Below are 24,010 nucleotides of genomic sequence, written 5' to 3' on the forward strand. Positions count from 1 at the left end.
TCTTCATATTAATTCAGTCTTTAATTTCATGTATGATTCCATGTTCGGAGGTGAAGTTATAATATTTTGAACCTCAGCTGCGTAGCGGTGGTCCAGCTGACTGACCACCAGTGTGAACTCAGTGGAGTTGGCGGTCACTCCAGCACAGAAGAAACTCGCTTCCACCTGTGCAATCCACAATGTTGGGTTGTGGAGCCAAAATGGCAGTAGCCACATGGCCAGTTTTGATATGGTTGGTGGGTCCATCCCCGCACCAATTTCTGATTCTTGAAGTTTGCTGGTAGCCATTTGTGCTGGTAGCTGCAATCACAGCGGGGTCACCACTGTCGCAAGTTGTGTGTGTTGTACTTGGGATCTCATTATTGTGGTCTTGTCCGCAACAAGAATAAGATATGCGCAATGTATAATTCTGTTCAACACTTTATTTAGATGAGAAGTTTACTTTAAGCTCGCATAACAGCAGGAAAAACATTATGAAACATTTCCAGTGCAATGAATTTTGCCAGTTCTTTGCTAACTAAGTGAGGAAAACAATAAAAGTAACAGGAATACTAAAAAAGTCAAAGCAAATTATTAAATTCATGGAGCGTGTGCTGCAGCAATGAGAAAATGTCTCACAGTGCTCCTGGTGGTCAGTGCATGAACCATGTTGACATGCGCCAGCTGATCACCTTGATTAACTAACACGTGTTTCAGCTAACGCCCGATGCTGCTACACCATCAACCCACTCCACACAGTCACCTTTGTAGAATGAGGTGGTACTGGTTAATGTGCGTGCACATTTTCTGTTGCCCATATTCTGCAGTTCTGCATATTAACATGTTTTTGGAGATTGAAATGGGCACCACTTTGGAACTGGAACTTTAATGGTGGACATCCTGTATATAAATGATTCAGGAGACAATCAGATCAGCATTTTTCGATTTTTTTGCACATTTACTGCTTGTCTAGTAAAGTCACAAAATATGAGTTGCATAATTATTTAGATAAAATATCTTTATGGTGTGTGAAGTGGCATTTCCCCCTCAATAATATAAAATGTGAAGTAATCCACTCGAGCACTAAAAGTACTCCATTAAATTTTGGTTACACAGATCTGAAAGCTATCAATTGAAGTAAATTTCTAGGCATAAAAATTATGAAGAACTTAAACAGGAATGAACACACAGAATATATTGTGGGGAAGATGAACCAAAGACTGTGTTTTATTGGCAGAACAGTTAGAAGACGCACAAATCCACTCAAGAGACTACCTTCACTATGCTTGTCTATCCTCTGATAGAGTATTGCTGTGTGGTATGGGATTCATAGCAGATAGGGTTTATGGATGAAATCGAAAAAGTTCAAAAGGAGGCAGCTCATTTTGTTTTTGGGAAAATCAGGAAGTAACGCACAATAATTTTACTACCAAAAAGTTAGAGAGAGAGAGAGAGTGAGTGAGTGAGTGAGAGAGAGGGAGAGAGAGAGATGAACTTACATCTTTTACCTACTTTCTTACATAGTCACCAATGTTCTCAACACATTTCTCACTGCTGATTTCTTTTCTACATCTGTCACAAAGCACTGGCCGTCCAGGTATTTCTTCATGGGCCCAATTAGATGAAAGTCCAGTGGTGCAAGATCCAGACTGTATGGCAGATGCTGTAGCACCTCCCACTCATATTTTGTGATTTTCTCATGAACAAGAGCAGCAACACAGGGGTGAGAATTGTCATGAAGAAGTTTGGTATCATCAGCCTTAATGTTGTGGCATTTCTCATGAAGGGCACAGTGTAACTTAACCAAAGTTTTAATGTAGGCTGTAGCATTCACAGTGGTCCCATGTTCAGGAAAGTCCACAAGCAATGCACCATGCATATCCCGCAAGACTGTTACAAGCACTTTCCTGGAAGACTGCGTTACTCGGAATTTTATTCATACCGTGGAACCATGATGTTTTTTCCATTCCATAGGGGCCTGCTTGGTTTCAGGCATGTTGCGGTATGCCCACATCTCATCACCAGTGACAGTTCCTTTCAGAAAGTCATGCTTCCTGCAGCATAACACGCTAAGTGATCCTAGCTTGTCGTCATTCGCTTGCCCCTATGGTTGTCTGGTAAGTTCTTATGCACTCAGAAAACACTGACTTTATGAAATTTCAGTGTGTCATGAACAGTACTGTACATTGCACCATAGGAAATTTTGAAGTGCTGTGATAAGGTCCGAAGTTGCACATGTTGGTAGTTAAAAATTGCTGTTTCAGTGGCTCCATCATTCTGCAGGGCTGCAGCTGTTACCAGCTGCCAGGAGTGTGGCAAATCTTAAAGGTTCACATGGCCCTTTTGGAAGAATGCACACCACCTGGAGACATTTCTAGGGTCCATACAGTCATCCCCATACATACCACATCTCTGTGAATTTCACTCATTTTATGCCCTGTAGCTCACAAATATCAAACTACACTTCTCTTGACAAGTTGATGACAGTAACATGTTTGTTTCATAATTCAGGCTTCTCTCACTAGAGCTGCACATGAAAACAAAATACCCTCTGTAGTGCAAACTTCAAACTATATTGTTGCAAAATTTCAACATTCCAGCTACAACACCAAGGGAGAAAAAATTATTATGAGTTACTTTCTGTGCCTCCCTCATATTACTGCAAAATAGGGGAGAGAGTGTTGCAGGTATGATATGCAAGTTGGGATGGCAAACATTTAAAAAAAAAGGCATATTTTGTTGAAGCGAGATATTTTCACAAAATTTCTATAGCCAACCTTCTCTGAATGCAAAAATACTTTATTGACACATGTCTGCTTAGTGAGAAATGATTGTTATGATAAAATAACATAAAAATCAGAACTCGTACAGGAATGCTTAAGCGTTCATTTTTCCAGCATGCTTTTCAAGAGTGGAACGTTAGAGAAATAATGTGAAAATGGTTCAATGTACTCAATGCCAGGCACATAAATGTCAGCTGCAGAGTAGTGATGTAGATGTAGATGATTGACCAAAAATGTGTGAATAGTTGCTGTTGGTGTTGTGGAGGACAGTTTGGCAACATACAAGAAATTTGACAGTGTGTTGTACATTAACTACCACATGCTTCCTAGAAAAGGTCCTGCAAAGTCTATGTGCACCCTGTCCTAAGGGTGCTCTAGAACTGGTCAAGGGTAAACTGATGTGGTGTTGCAGCCTGGTTCTCTTTGTAGGTTGTACATACCATCACAAGATACTCAAAATCACGATTGATTGCAGGCCTTTAGATGTGACACTGTGCCAAAGCCTTCATAGGAGACATACCTTAGTGCAACACAAGAGCAACAGTAGTATGTGAGGGTACAATGCTGGAAGGATGACCTCTCAACAGCTTTGCCTGTCTGTGATAAGCATTAGGATCCCCTGGATAACGTTGAGCCAATCCCAAAGCAGAAAAAAAATGTATGCCACTCTGAATCTGCTCCTGAAGGAGTCCACTCAGGCCATTCCCTGTGTAATGCTGAAGCAATTTTCCAGAAATACTGGGTTGACAGCCAAGGTGGTGTCAATACGAAATGAGAGCCACCTGTTGATTGAACTCTAGATTAGGTCCTGCCAGCAAACACAATAATGCATCTGCATTAGCATACCACGAAGTGGACTGGTAACAAACATCATAGCAATAATTACTGAGAAAGAGGGCCGATCTCTGCAATCGGTGGGCAGTGGTATCTTAGAGGGAGAGCTGAATGAGACCAAGGGCTAGTGGTTGGCGATGGGTAAGAACTTTGCTCCATACAGAAAAACATGCCGTGCCTCCCTTATCATCTGGAAATAGTTACATTGCACCCTGGAAAGTGTCTTCGGTGCATAAATAATGAGCTGCTCAGTGCCATATAGGTTCCAATGCAACAGAACCACACCAATAGTGGGATGCCAGGATTAGCTGTTTACCTGGTGTAAAAGAGCCCAGATGGGAGTGGAGCAAAAAAACTGTGAGGGACTGTGAAAAGCCTGTTGACAATCTGCAGACCACATAAATTTGTCACCCATTTGGCAAAGCTGGTTAAGAGCACAGCAGATGTGTATGGCCTTAGGAATGAACTAGACATAGTAACAAATCTTACCCAAAAGGCCTGGAATTCTTCCAGGTTCTTGGACACTGGCAGGTTGACAACAGCTTTTATGTACTCATGCATAGGGACATGCAATAGTAGATGTTATGAATTCATTTTATTTCAGTTGGTACACACTGACAGTGTCCTCATTTATACTACTGCTTTTAAACTTTTTTATACCAACCACTTGTCATAAGTTTTATTTTGCAGGAATCGCACTCATGGTCTAGGGATAGCAGCTTTGCCTAATAATCATAACATGCTTGGTCCCGGGTTCGAACCCTGCCACTGCTTAAATTTCAAAGAAAAATAAACAGCAGTGGCAGCATAAGATATCGCCCTCATTCTGCCAACAGCTTTGTCAAAGAGGCAGAGGAGTGGACAGAGTTTCAGGGTATTCTCTTGTTCTTGGGGTGGGAAACTGCCCCTAAATCACCAATGATCAACAGTATGAGGATGCAAATGGTAACGGGAATCATTGCGTTAAAGACATATAATGTGTATTCACTGGACATGTGGCCTGTAATTGAGAATGTGGTAGTCCGCCATTTGGACCTCTGGGAGGGGATTGCCAAAGGGAGGTAACCATGACAAAAAAAATCGAATAACCAATAAAGGGATAATGTTCTATGAGTCAGGGCATGGTATGTCAGAAGTTTGAATGTGGTAGGTAAGTGAGAAAATCTGGAAAGGGAAATGTTATGGCTCAATATAAATATAGTGGGGGCACTGAAGTGAAATGGAAACAATACAAGGATATCTTGTCAGCTGAGTACAGGGTAATATCAGCAGCAGCAGAAAATGGTATAACAGGAGTAGGATTTGTTATGAATAGGAAGGTTAGGCAGAGAGAGAGTTACTGTTAGCAGTTCAGTGACAGGGTTGTTCTCATCAGAATTGACAGCATACCAATACCAGCAGCAATAGTTCAGGTAGACATGCTGATATTGCAAGCAGAAGAGAGACAGTATATGAGGATATTGAATATATAATTCAGTATATGAAGGGAGATGAAAACCCAATGCTCATGGGTGATTAGAATGCGGTTGTAGGGGAAGAAGTAGAACAAAGGATTATGGAAGAATATGGGCTTGATAGTAAGAGTGAGAGAGGAAAAAGACTAATTGAAATCTGCAATAAATTTACGCTAATAATAGCAAATACTCTGTTCAAGAACCACAACAGGATGCGGTATACTTGGAAATGTGAGAAAATTTCAGTTAATTATATCATGGTCAGGCAGATTCCGAAATCAGATGTTGGATTGTAAGGGATACCCAGGAACAGATAAAAACTGAGATCTCAGTTTATTAGTGATGAAGAATAGGCTGAAGTTTAAGAGACTAGTTCAGGAAGAAATAATGTACAAGGAAGTGGGGTACAGAAACATTGAGGAATGAAGAGATACGCCTGAAGTTATCTGAGGCTATAGATACTGTGATAATGAACAGCTCAATAGGCAGTGCAACTGAAGAGGAGTGGACATCTCTAAAAAGGGTTGTTGCAGAATTTGAAGCTAAGGTAAAATGGGTGCATGAAAAAATGTGAGAAAATTGCAAAAGAGTTGATTTTTGGAAGAACTGACTCGACTTACAGCAAAGTCAAAACAACCTCCAGTGAAATTAAAAGAAAGGGTAGCAACATTAAGAGTGCAATGGGAATTCCTCTTCTATGAGGAGGAGAACGTCTCTGATGACATGATAAAAGAAGAAAAAGGAGGCAATAAGAAAGAGATAGGGGATCCAGTATTAGAGACAGAATTAAAAGAGCTCTGGAGGACTTAAGAACAAATAAGGCAGAAGGGATTGATAACATTCCACCAGAATTTCCAAAATCATTGGGGGAAGTGGCAATGAAATGCTTTTTCACATTCATGTGTAGAATGTATGAGACTGGCGATATGCCATCATACCTTCAGAACATCCGGGTCCACACAATTCTAAAGATAGCAAACAGCCGAACAAATGTGAGAATTATTGCACAATCAGCTTAACAGCTCATGCATCCAAGAATAATATACAGAAGGATGGAAAAGAAAATTGAGGATCTGGTAGATAACAATTGGTTTGGCGTTAGGAAAGGTAAGGGCACCAGAGAGGCAATTCTGACATTGCAGTTGATAATAGGAGTAAGATTGAAGAGAAATCAAGACACATTCATAGGAACTCTCGATCTGGAAAAAGCGTTCAATAGTGTAAAACTGTTTGAAATTCTGGGAAAGACAGGTTATTATAATAAAGGCAAAAAAACAATAGGGAACAGTAAAAACAGGGGATGATGAATGAAGTGCTCCGATTAAAAGTGGTGTAAGACAGGGACATAGTCTTTTGCCCCTACTGTTCAATCTTTACATCGAAGAAGCAATGTCAGAAATAAAATGAAGATTCTAGTGCAGTATTAATATTCAGGGTGAAAGGATATCAATGATGAGATTCACTGATGCCGTTGCTATGCTCAGTGAAAGTGAATAAGAATTACAGGATCTATTGAATGGAATGAACAGTCTAATAGGTACAGAATATGGATTGAGAGTAAACCAGAGAACGACAAAAGTAATTGAGAACACTGAGAAACTTAACGTCAGGATTGATGGTCGTGAAGCAGACAAAATCAAGGAATTCTGCAAAATAATGACAGAAGGAGCAAGGACAACATAAAAAGCAGACTAGCAGTAGGAAAAAGTGCATTCCAGGCCAAAACAAATCTACTAGTATCAAACATAGGTCTTAATTTGAAGAAGAAATTTCAGAGAATGTACATTTGGAGCACAGAATTGTATGGTAGTGAAACATGGACTGTGGGAAAAGCGGAACAGGAGATCAAAGCATTTGAGATGTGGTGCCAAGAGAGAATATTGAAAATGAGGTGGACTGGTAAGGTAAGGAATGAGAAGGTTTTCTGCAGAATCACCAAGGAAAGGAATGTATGGAAAACATTGACAAGAAGAATGGACAGAATGATAGGGCACTTGTTAAGACATCAGGGAATAACTTCCATTGTACATGACTGAGTTGTAGAGGGTAAAAACTATAGGGGAAGACAGAGATTGGAATACATCCAGCAGCTGATTGAGGCCAAAGGTTGCAAGTGCTACTCTGACGTGAAAAGTTTGCACAGTAGAGGAATTCATGGTGGGTAGCGTCAGGCCAGTCAGAAGACTGATGAGGAGAAAAAAAATCCTGGCATAGACGAAATTTCAAAAGGCAATTAGTTAAATTGGTAAGACCCTATGGGCTTATTGAGATGTACGATATTTTGAGAAGTGCCGTTCATTGAGAACTGCAGGTACATGTCATGCAAGTCAATGTGTGAAAAACATTGTGTGTGGGAGCACCCCTGGAAACTTCACCAACAACTCCTCCAACCACTGCAGACGAGTACGCAACACATCATGTGTTGACTGTTTGTTTAAAATTGCTGCAAAGATGCATGCCTCTGTTTGGCTTCTGAATGACCACCAAAGGGGTAGTCTGCCTACTTGACGAAATTGGAAGAATGAAGCCGAGGTCGTGCAAATGCTGCAAACTCATTTTTGACCTAGTTGCCCGTGGTGAAGGGAATTGGTGTGGGAGTCACAAAATTTTCATGTTGCTGATGGCTTAAGGGAGATTTGTGCCTCAAAATTTTCTGCCCACCCCAAGGTGTTCTCAGACAGCTGGTCATGCAACTACAGTAAAGAGTTCAAATCTTGAAAGGAGCTGATTGAAACAATAAATGTATATTATCAACTACCTGGAAGCAAAAAACAGAAAAAAGGTTCTAATCCAAAAATGTTCTGTGTAAATTGTGAATTAACCACTAACAATGTAAGTTACCTTTCCACAGTATTCTAACATACAGAGATGGAGAGCATCTTTCTATACATGCATATGCTGTTTCCAACTGCCAGTAAGTTCTTTTCTTTTAATCTAGAGCTAAGCAATTCAGCTTTTTCTTTCGTTAAGCCCTGATCCCTAACCAAATTGTTATGCTTGGTGTGAGTAAACAATTTGGGCTCTAGACTTTTCTGTATTACAATGGAATTCATCATCATCTGGTTCATCTAAATCAGATTGTACAGCAGAAAATACTTCTGTTGAAATAGAATTTAAATCATTTGTTGGTTCAGGAACCAGCAAATCTACACCATTCCCTACTGGTCGAATGGCAGATGGAAGTTAGGGTAGCTTATTACCTTCTTGTTTTTCGAATTATGACCAGTAATATCAACACTCCAAAAGTAGCAATTATCGGAATGATTTCTTGGCTCCCTCCATATCATAGGAACAGCAAATCCAAATGCTTTTTTCTCCTTTTTGGGCCATTTTCTCAGCTCTTCAACACACACATAACATACCTTATGCGGCACCCAAGATTTATCTTGATCATCAAGTTTAGATCCAAAGTATGATAGATAAACCTTTTTCACAAAGTCTGTAATATGTCTTTGGTGTTTTTTAATCACAAATTCACCACAAATATAACAAAATCTGTCAGCAGAGTTTTTACAACCATGATTAGACATTGTACTGAGCACGTGTACAGGAAACAGGAAAGTGAGGTTAGTTTGATTGTAAACAAAACACCATCTGTTAACACAAAAATAGAATCAACCTTTTTTTGCCAGCAAATGTTTTTCAGCAGTGTTACCAACATCATCTACATTCATTGCACCTCCTTTTTAAATTATTTTAACTGTATAAAAGCTGTTAAATTCTTTAAAAATTCGCTTAATTTAATAAATTTAACTGTAAAATGCGAAAAAATGGTGGGTGAAACAGTTTTTTAAGAATCATATTTGGATTTCCCACCCTAAAAAACATAAGAATAAGGTATTTTCAGCAAAAAAGTTTTTCTGTCGTTGGCCTGTGTAATTACTGCCCCTGTAAGTATAATTTATTGTCACAAATCCATGTTTTTTTTAACTTTTAAGGTATCTTTCCGAAAAAAACAATTTTTACCATCAGGAAAAGATACAACATAACGTACAATACTGGTCTACTGCTGTGAAAAGCATCTGCAGTCTTCATTCACACAAAATATATACTGAGGTGACGAAAGTCTTGGGATAGCAATATGCACATATACAGATGACAGCAGTATTGTATACATAAGGTATAAGAGGGCAGGGCATTGCCGGAGCTCTCATCTATACTCATGTGATTCATGGAAAAGGTTTTGAGCTACATGCATGGGACATTTCATTTCAAAAACTGTTAAGAAATTCAATATTCTGAGACCCACAGTGTCAAGGATGCACTGACAATATCAAATTTCAGACATTACCTCTCACTATGGACAATGCAGTCACTTAGTGATTGAGAGCAGTGGTGTTTGTGTAGAGTTGTCAGTGCCAAAACACAAGCAACACTGTGTGAAGTAACCACAAAAATCAACGTGGGACATACGACTAACGTATCTGTTATGACAGTACAGTCAAATCTGGCGTTAGTGCACTATGCCAGCAGATGACCAATGTGAGAGCCTTTGTTAACAGCATGACATCGCCTGCAGCGAATTTTCTAGGTTTGTGACCATGTTGGTTCGACCCTAGATGACTGGAAAACTGTGGCCTGGTCAGATGATTCTCCAATTTCAGTTGGTAAGAGCTGATGATAGAGTCTGAGTGTGGTGCAGACCTCATGAAGTCCTGGACCAAGTTATCAACAAGGCACTGTACAAATTGGTGGTTGCTCCATAATGGTGGGGGCTGCATTTACACGGACATGACTGGGTCCTCAAGTCCAACTCAACCGATTATTGACTGGAAATATTTATGTCTGGCTACCTGAAGACCATTTTCAGTCATTCACGGACTTCATGTTCTCAAACATGTCACTGGGCCACAATTGCTCACAACTGATTTGAAGAGCTTTCTGGACAATTCGAGTGAATCATTTGGCCACCCACATCACCCGACATGCACTCCATTGAACATTTATGGGTCATCATTGAGATGTCAGTTCATGCACAAAATCCTGCACCAGCAATAATTCCACAATTATGGACAGTTATAGAGGCTACATGGCTCAATATTTCCACAGGGGACTTCCAATGACTTGCTGAGTCTATGCCATGTTGAGTTGCTGCACTACAACAGGCTAAAGGATGTCTGACATGATATTAGAAGATACCCCATGACTTTTGTCACCTCAGTGTCTAACTAAATAATACTCCACTTCAAGATGATGCTGTGAAACACTGAAATGCGTACTGCCAAAATAAATAAATGGGTGACGCAAAAAATAGTTTTATTTGTATTTATTTGTAAACGTAATGTATTACAGTCGGGCACTTACAATAAAAATATGTAGTAGTTTCAAGTTTACACTATACACAGCATTCCGGATTAATACAGAGTTCAAGTTTCAGATAACATGAGACAGAATTATGCACACAAATTGATTATGAGATATTATTTGGTAGTATATAAAAAAAATTAAGGCGTGAGAGTAGAATTTCATCAAATGTTTCAAGCAAAGTGCATTCTCTTGGGTTGACAGAGTGGAATGCTTTTCAATGAGTCTCTGGTAATATTCACACTTACTCATGTTCTGTGCATGCATCACCTCTGCAACCCAGAGTTTGTATATTTATTGTGGTTAACTTACCCACAAAGGGATAACTGCTTTTCTATTTGATTTTATCTCTTAAATTTTAGTATCCCAGCAGCAGATGTTGAGATGGATGCAGATGAGACGCTGAAGAAAAAATAAATGGCTTGCAGCTATAGCTTCAATCATAAATGGTAATACAAAATGGAATGTAAAATATTGATTTAAAGTTGCATCACAGCAGAGAAGTGAAGAGCACTGTCATGAGGGTGCACATGAACCATGGTACAGACAGACAGAACCACTGACACTGGTGTATACTTGCTGGTGGCAAAAGATCTGTCTCTGCATGGTGTTCATGTTCCCATGTTGAGATTTGTTCCCTCTTCCCAGGTCCAGCTCCCCGGCTAGTAGTCAAGTCACTGTCAGCTAGTAAAGTTATATTTTGTGCTGACAGTGATGGTGTTGGGGCATTATCAGCCTGTGATGACATATGATATTCTTGTGTGTGTGTGATCCTTTTCTTTTTTGATAGTGTTAAATTGTGGCCATCATGGACCTGGCATATTTGCAATTCTGGCAGGAGCAGTTGCACCTTCAGGAGTAGCAACAAAGTTAGAGCACGAGCAGATATAGGAACTGCTCCAACAGACCATGGAATCACTCTGTACTCATGCTGTGGTGGTGGGTCAGGCACCAGCAGGTAAGCCACCGCATGAAGAATGAGTAGCTTTGAGAGATGAAATAGTGAAGGCAGCAGAAGATCAAGTAGGTAGAAAGATGAGGGTTACTAGAAATCCTTGGGTAACAGATGATATTTTGAATTTAACTGATGAACGGAGAAAATATAAAAATGCAGTAAATGAAGCAGGCAAGAAGGAATACAAACGTCTCAAAAATGAGATCGACAGGAAGTGCAAAATGGCTAAGCAGGGATGGCTAGAGGACAAATGTAAGGATGTAGAGGCATATATCACTAGGGGTAAGAGAGATACTGCCTACAGGAAAATTAAAGAGACCTTTGGAGAAAAAAGAACCACTTGTATGAATATCAAGAGCTCAGATGAAAACCTAGTTCTAAGCAAAGGAGGGACAGCAGAAAGGTGGAAGGAGTATATAGAGGGTCTGTACAAGGGCGATGTACTTGAGGACAGTAGTACGGAAATGGAAGAGGATGTAGATGAAGATGAAATGGGAGATAGGATACTGATTGAAGAGTTTGACAGAGCACTGAAAGACCTAAGTCGAAAGAAGGCCCTGGGAGTAGACAACATTCCATTAGATCTACTGACAGCCTTGAGAGAGCCAGCCCTGATAAAACTCTACCATCTGGTGAGAAAGATGTTTGAGACTGGTGATTACCCTCAGACTTCAAGAAGAATATAATAATTCCAATCCCAAAGAAAGCAGGTGTTGACAGAAGTGAAAATTACCAAACTATCAGTTTAATAAATCACAGATGCAAAACACTAACACGAATTCTTTACAGATGAATGGAAAAACTTGTAGAAGCTGATCTCGGGGAAGATCAGTTTGGATTCCATAGAAATGTTGCAACACTTGAGACAATACTGACCCTACGACTTATCTTAGAAGATAGATTAAGAAAAGGTAAACCTACATTTCTAGCATTTGTAGACTTAGAGAAAGCTTTTGACAATATTGACTGGTATACTCTCTTTCAAATTCTGAAGGTGGCAGGGGTAAAATACAGGGAGCGAAAAGCTATTTACAATTTGTACAGAAACCAGATGGCAGTTATAAGAGTCGAGGGGCATGAAAGGGAAGCAGTGGTTGGGAAGGGAGTGAGACGGGGTTGTAGCCTATCCCCAATGTTATTCAATCTGTATATTGAGCAAGCAGTAAAGGAAACAACAGAAAAATTCGGAGTAGGAATTAAAATCCATGGAGAAGAAATAAAAACTTTGAGGTCGCCGATGACATTGTAATTCTGTCAGAGACAGCAAAGGACCTGGAAGAGCTGTTGAACGGAATGGACAGTCTCTTGAAAGGAGGATATAAGATGAACATTAACAAAATCAAAATGAGGATAATGGAATGTAATCGAATTAAAGCAGGTGATGCTGAGGGAATTAGATTAGGCAGTGAGACACTTTAAGTAGTAAATGAGTTTTGCTATTTTGGGAGAAAAATAACTGATGGTGGTCGAAATAGAGAGGATATAAAATGTAGACTGGCAATGGCAAGGAAAGCGTTTCTGAAGAAGAGAAATTTGTTAACATCGAGTATAGATTTAAGTGTCTGGAAGTCGTTTCTGAAAGTGTTTGTATGGAGTGTAGTCATGTATGGAAGTGAGATGTGGACGGTAAATAGTTTAGACAAGAAGAGAATAGAAGCTTTCAAAATGTGGTGCTACAGAAGAATGCTGAAGATTAGATGGGTAGATCACATAACTAATGAGGAGGTATTTAATAGAATTGGGGAGAAGAGAAATTTATGGCACTACTTGATTAGAAGAAGGGATCAGTTGGTAGGACATGTTCTGAGGCATCAAGGGATCACCAATTTAGTGCTGGAGGGCAGCGTGGAGGGTAAAAATCGTAGAGGGAGACCAAGAGATGAATACACTAAGCAGATTCAGAAGGATGTAGGCTGCAGTAGGTATTGGGAGATGAAGAAGCTTGCACAGGATAGAGTAGCACAGAGAGCTGCATCAAACCAGTCCGTGGACTGAAGACCACAACAACAATAACCATCAATATCAAAGTACATGGTAGACAAATCAAGAAATGTGAGGTCTATAATATGAGTATTTGGAAGATCAGATCCGTATTATGGTCATCCTGTAGAAGCAGCTCAAGTTCAAATAGTGCAGTCATTTTATCTGGAAGATAAATGGGACTGTTCTTGCCAGAGTGCCAACAAAAAAGACATTATAACTGTAAAAGTCGAAGGTCAAAAAGTTGTGAAAGTGAAGAGGTACATGACTTGCAGTAGTAAATAAACTTTTGCAATTTATATGAGCAACAATACAACTTCACATATTGGAAGATCAAAATTTTATGCACTAGGACTTAAGTGGGTAGTTCCACATCCGCCAAGAGATGTCTGTTTATGTGTGTAGTGCGCAAATTGTTAACTTTGTGTGGCATCTTTCAAGAACTTACTGGAGCACATGACATATGACACCTTGGTTGGGCATGTGAAGGGGGTTGTTTGTGGTGTGTGTGACTATGACTGGTGGATTGCTGAGATTACAGACACCAGTTATGAGTTAAATGAAATTGTAGTGAACTTTATACTACTACATGGACCAGCTGCTGGATATAGGTTTCCAGCTGAAGGACAGCAACAATGCCATCAGTGCTCACTTCCTGTTCATAATGTTTTGAAGATTATTTGTGCTCCAGTGCCTATTGGTTCAACAGGAAGGCATCACTCTATGTCAAAGGAAGATACTGAAGCAGTGAAACACATTTTTAGTTCATTGACTGGCTAATTTCAGTAGCCACATATGGAAGTGAAACATGGACAATAAATAGTTTAGACAAGAAGAGAATAGAAGCTTTCAAAATGTGGTGCTACAGAAGAATGTTGAAGATTAGATGGGTAGATCACATAACTAATGAGGAGGTACTGAATAGAAATGGGGAGAAGAGAAATTTGTAGCACAACTTGACTAGAAGAAGGGATCTGTTAGTAGGACATGTTCTGAGGCATCAAGGGATCACCAATTTAGTATTGGAGGGCAGCGTGGAGGGCAAAAATCGTAGAGGGAGACCAAGAGATGAATACAGTATGCAGATTCAGAAGGATGTAGGTTGCAGTAGGTACTGGGAGATGATGAAGCTTGCACAGGGTAGAGTAGCATGGAGAACTGCATCAGACCAGTCTCTGGACTGAAGATCACAACAACAACAACAACAACAACAACAACATGAAGGGTTTTCTCTACAACTTTATTCTCTTTCAACTGGTACTGGCTATTCTCAATTTGAACCCTAATCAGGTCACCTCTGATACATGTTCCTGTAATAAGGAGAGTCCTTTCTGAAAGTTGAGATCCTTTGCACCTAACAAGCTAAAGATGCCTGTTATAGTGCGATGCCGATTAAAGTAAGGTTTTTGAGTCTAGTTTCTGTAACTTTAGTATGTTGAAGCTGAATGTTTCCCTAGTTATACAAATTTTAAATATTTTTTCCAGGATGTATATTGCAGCCTTGCTGAATTTATTCCAAGTGGCCCAAATAGTTTATTCTAAATTAGCCATGCATTTTAGCAACCATGAAATTTGTTTTTCTTATTATGTTAATATAAAAAGTAAATGTCTGAAAGTAGTTGTTTTTCTGTCATACTAAGCTTTCTTTGCTCTATGTTGCATACTACCTGAAGGTGATTTTTAATGTCCACAGGGTCATATTTTTTTTCCTATTTCAGTCAATGTTTTCCCTAAATTCAGAAAGCCTATATACTGTTAAATGGCCTCAAGTGCTTAGCATACATTTCTACATACTTGTCAGCCATTATGTCTTCATCCTCTTTAAAAAAAAAGTTATGGAGTGAGGAAACTGCTGGTTAACTTTACAAATATGTCATAACATAGTCAAAGCTGACAAATGAGTCTAGTACCATAATTTTTTACACAACTTGGATTGTGAGATACCTACTGATTTATATGAAGCTGCCTTAATGCATGGCAATTATTCCCTTAGTGGATTTGGGCTCTGTTTCATGACTCCATAATTTCTCCCAAATCTCCTTCAAGTTTAGTTTGTTCATTCTGTTGCTGCCATTGTCATGATAAATGAGCTGCATTGAAACTACCTATGCAAACATATACCTGGTTACACTGTAGGCATGTTGGATTCACAGTGCAACCTGTTGTCACATGCAGCAGACTGAACAGGTCCCATGAAGCTTGCCAGGCTAGTGGAAACCCAACTGACCTGCTTTAAATAGTACACTTCAGTACATATGTACTCATGTGTCTCTGTTATGTTAGGATGAGCTGCTTTAATGGTTGCGGTAGAGATAGGGGATGGCAGGCTGGAAGGAGAATTTGTACACATCTGACAGCCTCTTGTGCTGCCCAGCTTGAAAAGGCCTCTATGTCAGGTTGTGTCATACAGTGAACAGTATAGTCCTTTGACAGAGAGAGCAGCAATTTTCCAAGTTTTTTCAACAAGATGATGATTTAGTGTACTGCTCAGACATTCCCGGTCTGATGAATGAGTTTGGTATTGAATACAAAAAGGAAGACTGGAGGCTGTTTATTAATTCATCCAAAACTAGTTTAAAGGCTGTTTTATTACACAGTGGTAACATGTATGCATCTACACCTGTAAGACATTCTGTACATATGAAAGAAAGCTATGAAAACCTAGAAATAGTGCTAAATAAAATAGGCTATTCTGCTCATGGTTGGATGATATGTGGCGATCTAAAAGTAACATCCATGCTCCTTGGTCAGCAAGGTGGCTTTACCAAATTTCCATGTTTCTTATGTGTATGGGACAGTATTGCTAGGGATCAACACTGGTGCAGAAAGAACTGGCCCTTGAGGGAGTCTTTAAAACCTGGTGAGAAGAACATTCTATGCAAAAACCTTTTAGATCCAAAAAACGTTCTCCTACCACCTCTACATATAAAGTTAGGCCTAATGAAAAAGTTTGCAAAGGCTTTGCCTAAAGATGGACCATGTCTTAATATCTCTGCCAAAAGTTTCCACACCTTTCAGAAGCTAAACTAAAAGAAGGCATCTTTGATGGACATGACATTAGAAAATTGATGTTTGATGTTACCTTTGAATCTGCAATGACCTTAAATGAGAAAGTAGCATGGGTATCATTCAAGCAAGTCATTACAAAGTTCTTAGGACATGAAAAAGATCCAGAATATGTTTCTATTATAGCTACAATGTTAAAGAAGTTTAAAACTTTAATATGTTTAATGAGCCTGGACGTTCACTTTTTGAACAGTCACCTTGATTACTTCCCGGACAATATGGAAGATGTTAGTGAGGAGCAAGGAGAGCATTTTCACTAGGACATTAAAGTGATGGAAAAACTCTACCAAGGCCGCTGGAACACCATCATGATGGGGCACTACTGTTGGTCACTTCACCTAGAAGTTCAGCAAGCGACTCATTGTAGAAAAAGCTACACAAGAAGCTTTAATGAAAAAAGAGAAAGAAACTACAAACCAATTCCAGCTGACAAGTGAAACCTCTATTAACACATATCATTGTTTTAAGTAGCTTACTGTAAATACAAACCATGCTTATGTTGTAACAAAGCATTTCATTAATTTCCCCATTTACCGTATAGCACAGGATTTTTATACTATATAATAAAAAGCATATTGCTTGAAAACTGTGGGTGATACCAAAAAAACTAAGGCTAGATTTGGATTCAGCTCATAAAAATCTATAAAGATCAGCTATCAAAGTTAAAAAAAAGTTTTTCAAAAACTTTTTTTGTTGGCCTATGTTATACATTTTGTTTATATAAAAACCAGTGTTTGTGAATATGTGAGAAATAAATAAATAAAAATACTACTTTGTTAAAGTAGCCTTGAGTTCCATCAAATTTCTAGTTGTTGATTACTTTACTTTTTGATTGTTGTCTGTAACAATTAATTTATGGCTGCTGTTTTCAGAAACTATTTTAACCTTGCTTACATTTACATTTCCTGCAGATCTCCAAAAGCTGGTGTGAATCAGGCAGGAGATTTTGCGGAAGTGGCATACTTTATTCTGAAAAACCGTTGCGGAGAAGGAAAGAAATTTACTGTGGAAGATGTGAATTCCCATCTTGATGCACTGGCTCAGAAACATGCAGCTCATGATCGCAGTATGTATTAATAATTTGTTCATTTTCTGTTGCAAATATTTACAGTAGGATAGAACTATATATGATGATGTAAGTCATTTTAATGCTAAGGAAAGTCTAGGATGGAATAACAACTATATTATGAAAAGGATACATTGCTAGTCACCATGTAGAGCAGATGATGAGCCACAGACAGATACAATGAATACATTTTAGCTTTTGGGCAAAAGGCCCTCTTTTGAAATAGAGAAAGGACATAAATTCTCACAAGCACAACTCTCACACAGGACCACTGTCTCTGGCCGCTGAGACTTGACTGAGTCATAACTGAGCCAAATGGGAGCAACAATCTGGTGGGGCGGTAAGGAGGAGACATGGGGCAGAGAATGGTGGATAGCAGGGTGGAGTTGGGGGGAAGGCATGGTGCTGCTTGTGGGACCATGCATGGACTGATGGGGACAGGGTAGCAACTGCTAGTTGCAGTCAGGAGGTTTGAGGAGGGGAAGGTGAGCAGGAGAGGAGAGAAGTAGAGAAGGGGAAAAGAACTGATTGATAGGATAGAAGGCTGTGTTGTGCTGGAGTGGGAGCAGAGAAGGGGATAGGTAAGTGGAGGACAGGGATTAGCACAGCTTGAGGACAGGGGGGTTATGGGAATGAAGGATACATTGCGGGAAGAGTTCACACCTGGGTAGTTCAGAAAAGCTGGTGTTGATAGGAAGGATCTAGATGGCACAGGCTGTGAGGTATTCATTGAAGAGAAGCATATTGTGTTGGGCAGCATGTTCTCTTTAGGCCACAGTTTGTTGGTGGCTGTTCATGTAGACAGACAGCTTGTTAGTTGTCATGCCCATGTAGAAAGCAGTACATTGGCTGCAGCTTGTAGACTGTAGGTCACATGAATGATTTCACAAGTTCTTTCATTAACAACCTTGAATTCTTTAACCAAACTTGATACTTTGTCATGCAAGTTTATGTTTACCTACGCACCCATCATAAAATAGTATGTGCCCATCTTCTATATGAGTACCCTCACCTGTCTATCTTGTCTCGTATACTGCCACAAAGTCCAGTTTATATTGCTTAATTTCTGAGACATTACCCTGGATGGTTCTTGGTCTATACAAACTGTGAACATTCCAACATCCAAAATTAAAATTTCCAATTTGTAGGCAATTTTTCCTTTGCACTTTTTGCCTTCCATTGTATTCATCCATGTCTGAGGCAAGTTTCATAAAAAGACTTTATTAAGTGTTAGGTTTGGAGTACACGTTTCTGAAAAGATTACAAACTTAGCTGCATGTGTTTCCAATCTCTCTCTAGAAGAAATGTGCAGTGATATGGTAATTTTTGAATGGTATGTGGGATCTGAAACTCAAGATTTAATGTCTAGTATCCTTACATTCCCAACTAACATGTCTTCATCAGCCAGCAGCCAGTTCATGTGTGCTGCAGATCCATATACTCCAGAAACTGCTCCCCCTGTGGTTCACAAATTTCAGATCTTAATGCGTCCAGCTTTGCCAGTGATTCGAATTCACCAGAGCAACAACAAAATGAACACTCATTTCAGAGCCACCCTACAGTTTCAGTCTTCATCATTATGATTATGTTTTATGAAATGTTAGGTGGTCTTCAGCCTGTCTTTAGAGGTCATGTCTAAGTAGCAGCCTCTCTGGCACACATCACCAGCACATCTGGAGCTGATAAACAAACCCACTATCCACTAGACAGTCCCCAAAGGAAACACTAAACCTGAAGCTGTAGTTATGAATAGCAGTTACACTCAGGGGTCCAGTGACATGCCAGCACAAACTGCAGTGTAGATGTACCACTTAAAGTTACCCTTTCATGGATTTCATTATAGCCTTTGATGGTACATATCTGTGCACATCAAAATTTTCCTTTACATTAAATATTCTAAAAACAAGACCGCAAAGAATTTCAAAATTTGTAGAACTGATAACCAGCCATTGTGATTGACAGGCAGGAACTTTTTTAAGAGAAATGTAATAAAAGTAGCAATACTGTAAATAATTGTATTTATTCTCATAATAGTATATAACACAGTACTACAATGGGTAAAAAATAGTTTTATTTATGAGTAATGTTAAATAAATTGGTCTTGTCAGGTGACAATGCAATAGCTGCTTCTTTCTTGAGGTGAATGGAATCTCACCTGCACACACATTGGGAAAAAGGCATGAATATACACACGTCTCTTCTTGTGTATGAGGCAACCATAGATACACAATGACAAGGTGTACTGTGCACATTCAAACAGTGTTGGTCTGATTGTTGACAACACACTTCACAAGGATGTAAATGCACTGAGAAGCTGTTGTCAGTATGCAAATTGTTTAATTAGATGTGTGCAAGAGAGTACAGAGTGGATACTCATGTTATGATTGTTACACACTCCTATACAACAAATACTTTTCTCCTTAATGATTAATCACCCCAGAATATGATGCCAGTATACATTAGTAAATGAAAGTAGGAAGTTTAAGTCACATTTTGACATTTTCATCTCCAAAATATGATCACATCCAAAAAAGTTGCAGAGCTTAGATGTTTAAGGAGATCTGTGACATGTGGCTTCCATTTCAGGTTATTATCAAAGTAAGCACAAAAGAATTTAGAATATTTTGTCTGATTTGCCCTAATGCATTATTTCTAATGATGTAATCAGGCACTGTGTAATTTCCAATTGCTGAAGGTACTCCATAAGGCTTGGTTATAATACTTGCACCATCACCAGTGAGAACTATTTCTACATCTTTAATATGTGATGAAAGATCATTTGTATAAACAAGAACAGGAGTGGACCCATTATGAATCATTATGGTTCACCTGTAGTGTTTAATTCCCATTCTGTATGTGTTGTTTCATTGTGTGCACTCCCAGAGTTCATGAATGCAACACACTTTAATTAGAAAGGCTCAAAACCCATTACCAGCAAGATCTCTGATATCATAATACATGAGCTGCTGTAAAATAATAGTGTGTATGTATATTCTCAGTTTCAAATGTAATGATGAATAGTTATTGGTTTCTGCACCTTAAGTGTATTTATGTTATGATCGTAGTAGTTGGTGCAGTTGTGTTTAATGATGGAACTGAAGTTCCTCAACATATGTGGAACTCCTGTAAATGAATAAGAAGAATTTCTTCTGTAACACTGTCTGTATATTGTTCCATGAAATATAACTACATCTTCTACAAACAACTTTACAATGTAGGGACATCGTATAAGATTGTATGTGTCAGTTTGACAGCTCATTACATGAATGAATCTTGTACAAGTTTCTTCTGCTTCTGCATGGATCTCTTGCAGTATTGTTACTGGGGGCTTACTGAATTGCAGCAACTTGAGATTATTATTCATGGAGCATGTACAAAGGCCCACACAGGTACTTCATCTTGTAGGGTTACTGCATTCACTGCCCCACTTCAAAAACATGGCATCCCTCTGTACACTCATTACATGCAAAAATACATAGCAAAACCTCCAAACAGTGTCATACTTATAAGTACTAAATCACTATATTGTTTACAGTACACAAGTGTCATTCATTGGCTAGGTAGACGGGGGAAGTGGAGGAGGAGGAGGAGGAGATTACTGTTCAACATCCGGTCAACAATGAGATCATTAGAGACAGAGCACAAGTTTGGATTAGGGAAGGATTTAGGAGGAAAGTGACTGTGTCCTTTCAAAGGTACTGTCCCAAAATTTGCCTTAAGTAATGTAGGGAAACCTTGGAAACCTAAATCAGGATGTCCGGTTGTGAGTTTCAACATTGTCCTCCTGAATGCGAGTCCAGTGTGCTAACCATTGCACTAACCGCTATGTAGACGTAGGATTACACATTAATATACTGGAATAAAATGTATCACCACAAACTACACAGTCAGATGCTTTTGACATGACACAGAAATTACTAGATGACAGTATTTTGTCATTTAAATTTTGTGTAACCTGATTTGTGAACAAAAAAAATAACGTGTTCTTTGGAGAGAGCCCTTTTAAATTGAAATTGAGACACACTGTTTTGAGAGAAGTGTTTTATATTTCTTAACATACGTAATCCTTTCCAGTACCTTCCAGGAGAAGGTAAGTACTGAGGCTGGTCAGTAATTATTAATTTCTGACTTATTGCCTTCCTTATAAAGATGTCTGACAGTAGCATATTTTGGTCTGTCTGTTGCACGTTATAGTGATATCTTAAAAAATGGAGCACAGTAGAAATGCAAACTCAAAAATACACTGCTGGATATTGTTAGAGAATACATCTATCTTGGCTAGCTTGGAAGTATGCTGGAAGACCTAAGATCAAAAACTTGTGATGCACCAAGCAAGACTGGTGAGCATATGGAAGATATCCAACTATCTTCAGGACAAAAATGCCAGTGACACTGAAAAAAAAAAGCTTTTATTGGATTCTTGACTTAAGAATGTGGGACCTGGACAGTTCATGAGTACACAAGAAGGAAACTTAGAACTGTGCGGCGAGGCATGGGAAGTTCTCTGTTAGTATTTATGATGAAAGATGAAAATTCTGAAAATACATCAAATCAGTTACTAAATGGGGACAGCCTGGAGATAAAAGCCACTATGGTATGGCAATCGACCAACCCTGTTGCCAGAAGAAATGGTGACCATTGAACACAGTTGGTGCTGGAATGGAGTCCAAGAGATGGACACAGACCACAAGGAAGACTGCTAAACCGATGGGACAAAGATTTGTGGAAGATCACTGAAGTCAACAGGCTGAATATCACACAAGACCGTTCCTCATGGAAGATGATGTTGCAGGCATATGTGAGCTCAGTGCCTGGAGGGATCACATGTTTCTAGTTGGAGGCTGTGGGTGCTTGCATCAATGCTGCCAGTACCAGTCATGTGCCAGAGGTGAGTGCCAAAGATCCGAGTGCTGTGTGTGAGGTGGGTGGGTTGGCCAGCTGTCAGTAGACAAGCTTCTGCTGACTGTAAAATGTGTCATAGACTTTAGGACAAAGACTATGCTGTACTCCGTAACGTCTAACTACTTTGGATGGGTGCGACTTCACAACTGTTTACATCTTTTAACTGAAGTAGTGGGAAAATAGTTGCGAAAATGCGAAGTGTCTTAGAAAAATATAAATTTTTGGAATCTGATATTAAGCATCTGTTTTGTGTTGTGTTATGAGTTCTTTCATATTGCAAAGGTGGAAAACATCAGAAGTATTGTTGATGAATACAACTGATGTAAATGTTCATATCTTCATTACGGACACACACTTCATGTGGTTGTGAAGTGTATATGTGAACAGAGTGCCATGTTTGTAACAATATATGAAAAGGATAGTTCCTAGTCACCATATAGCAGAGATGTTAAGTCACAGATAGGCACAACAAAAAGATTGTCACAAAATAAGGTTTTGGGTAACAAGGCCTATGTAAAAAATAATAGGCCACACACACACACACGCATGCAGACACAAACGCAACTCGCACACACACAACCACAGTCTCTGGCAGCTGAATCAACACTATGAGCAACAGCAGCAGCAGTGTATGATGTGAAGTCAAAGGAGGAGGCTGGGACGGGGAGGGGGAGTGATAGCAGGGTTGGGCTGGGGGATGGTAATGTGCTGCTGGGGAGCATGCGGGGACAAGATGAGGAGAGGGTAGGGCAGCTAGGTGCAATCGGGAGATTAGAAAGAGGGGGAGGGTATAGGTTGGGGGGGGGGGGGGGTAGCAAAAAGGAGAGAAGTAAAAAGAGGGCTGTGTATTCTGGAATGGGAACAGGGAAGGGGCTGATGGGCGAGAACAATGACTAACAAAGCTTGAGGCCAGGAGTGTTACAGGAACGTAGCATATATTGCAGGGAGAGTTCCTATCTGCACAGGTCAGAGAAGCTGTTATTGGTGGGAAGGATCCATATGGCACAGGCTGTGAAGCGATCATTGAAATGAAGAATGTTGTGTGGGTCAGCGAGCTCAGCAGCAGGGTGGTCCAGTTGCTTCTTGGTCACAGTTTGTTGGTGGCCATTCATGTGGACAGACAGCTTGTTGGTTGTCATGCCCAAATAGAGTGCGGCACAGTGGTTGCTGCATAGCTTTTATATCACATGACTGGTTTCACACGTAGCCAAGACTTTGATGGGATAGGTGATGTTTATGACCGGATTGGAGTAGGTGGTGGTGGGAGGATGTATGGGACAGTTCTTGCATCTAGGTCTACTATAGGGATATGAGCCATTAGGTGAGGGACTGGGAGCAGGGGCTGTGTAGGGATGGAGAAGTATATTGTATAGGTTTAGTGGATGGTGGAATACCACTGTGGGAGGGGTGGTAAGGATAGTGGGCAGGACATTTCTCATTTCAGGCCTCTTCCCTATTCACATTCCAGCACTACACAGTCCTCTACTCCACCAATGCACCCAGTCTTTTTACTTCTCTCCTTTTCTACTATCTCCCCCCTCCCAAACACCTCACCCCTGCCCTCTGTCTAGCCTCCCAACTACACTTAACTGCCCTACCCTCTCCCTACCTCATCCCTGCATGCTCCCGAGCAGCGCATTACTGTTCTTCACTCCTACCCTCTTGTCTCTCCCCCTCCCCACCACAG

General features: G+C 39.7%; 1 protein-coding gene across 1 annotated transcript in view; it reads left to right on the top strand.

The window, feature by feature from the left end:
* LOC126101321 (DNA ligase 4) overlaps positions 1-24,010 on the top strand; it is a 242,735-nt gene that overhangs the window by 80,833 nt on the left and 137,892 nt on the right. Inside the window, exon 4 of the mRNA XM_049911995.1 lies at positions 17,267-17,421. Coding sequence (XP_049767952.1) covers positions 17,267-17,421 — 155 coding nt within the window. The remainder of the gene's footprint in view (positions 1-17,266; positions 17,422-24,010) is intronic.

This window comes from Schistocerca cancellata, chromosome 9, assembly GCF_023864275.1.
Source record: "Schistocerca cancellata isolate TAMUIC-IGC-003103 chromosome 9, iqSchCanc2.1, whole genome shotgun sequence".
Lineage (NCBI taxonomy): Eukaryota > Metazoa > Arthropoda > Insecta > Orthoptera > Acrididae > Schistocerca > Schistocerca cancellata.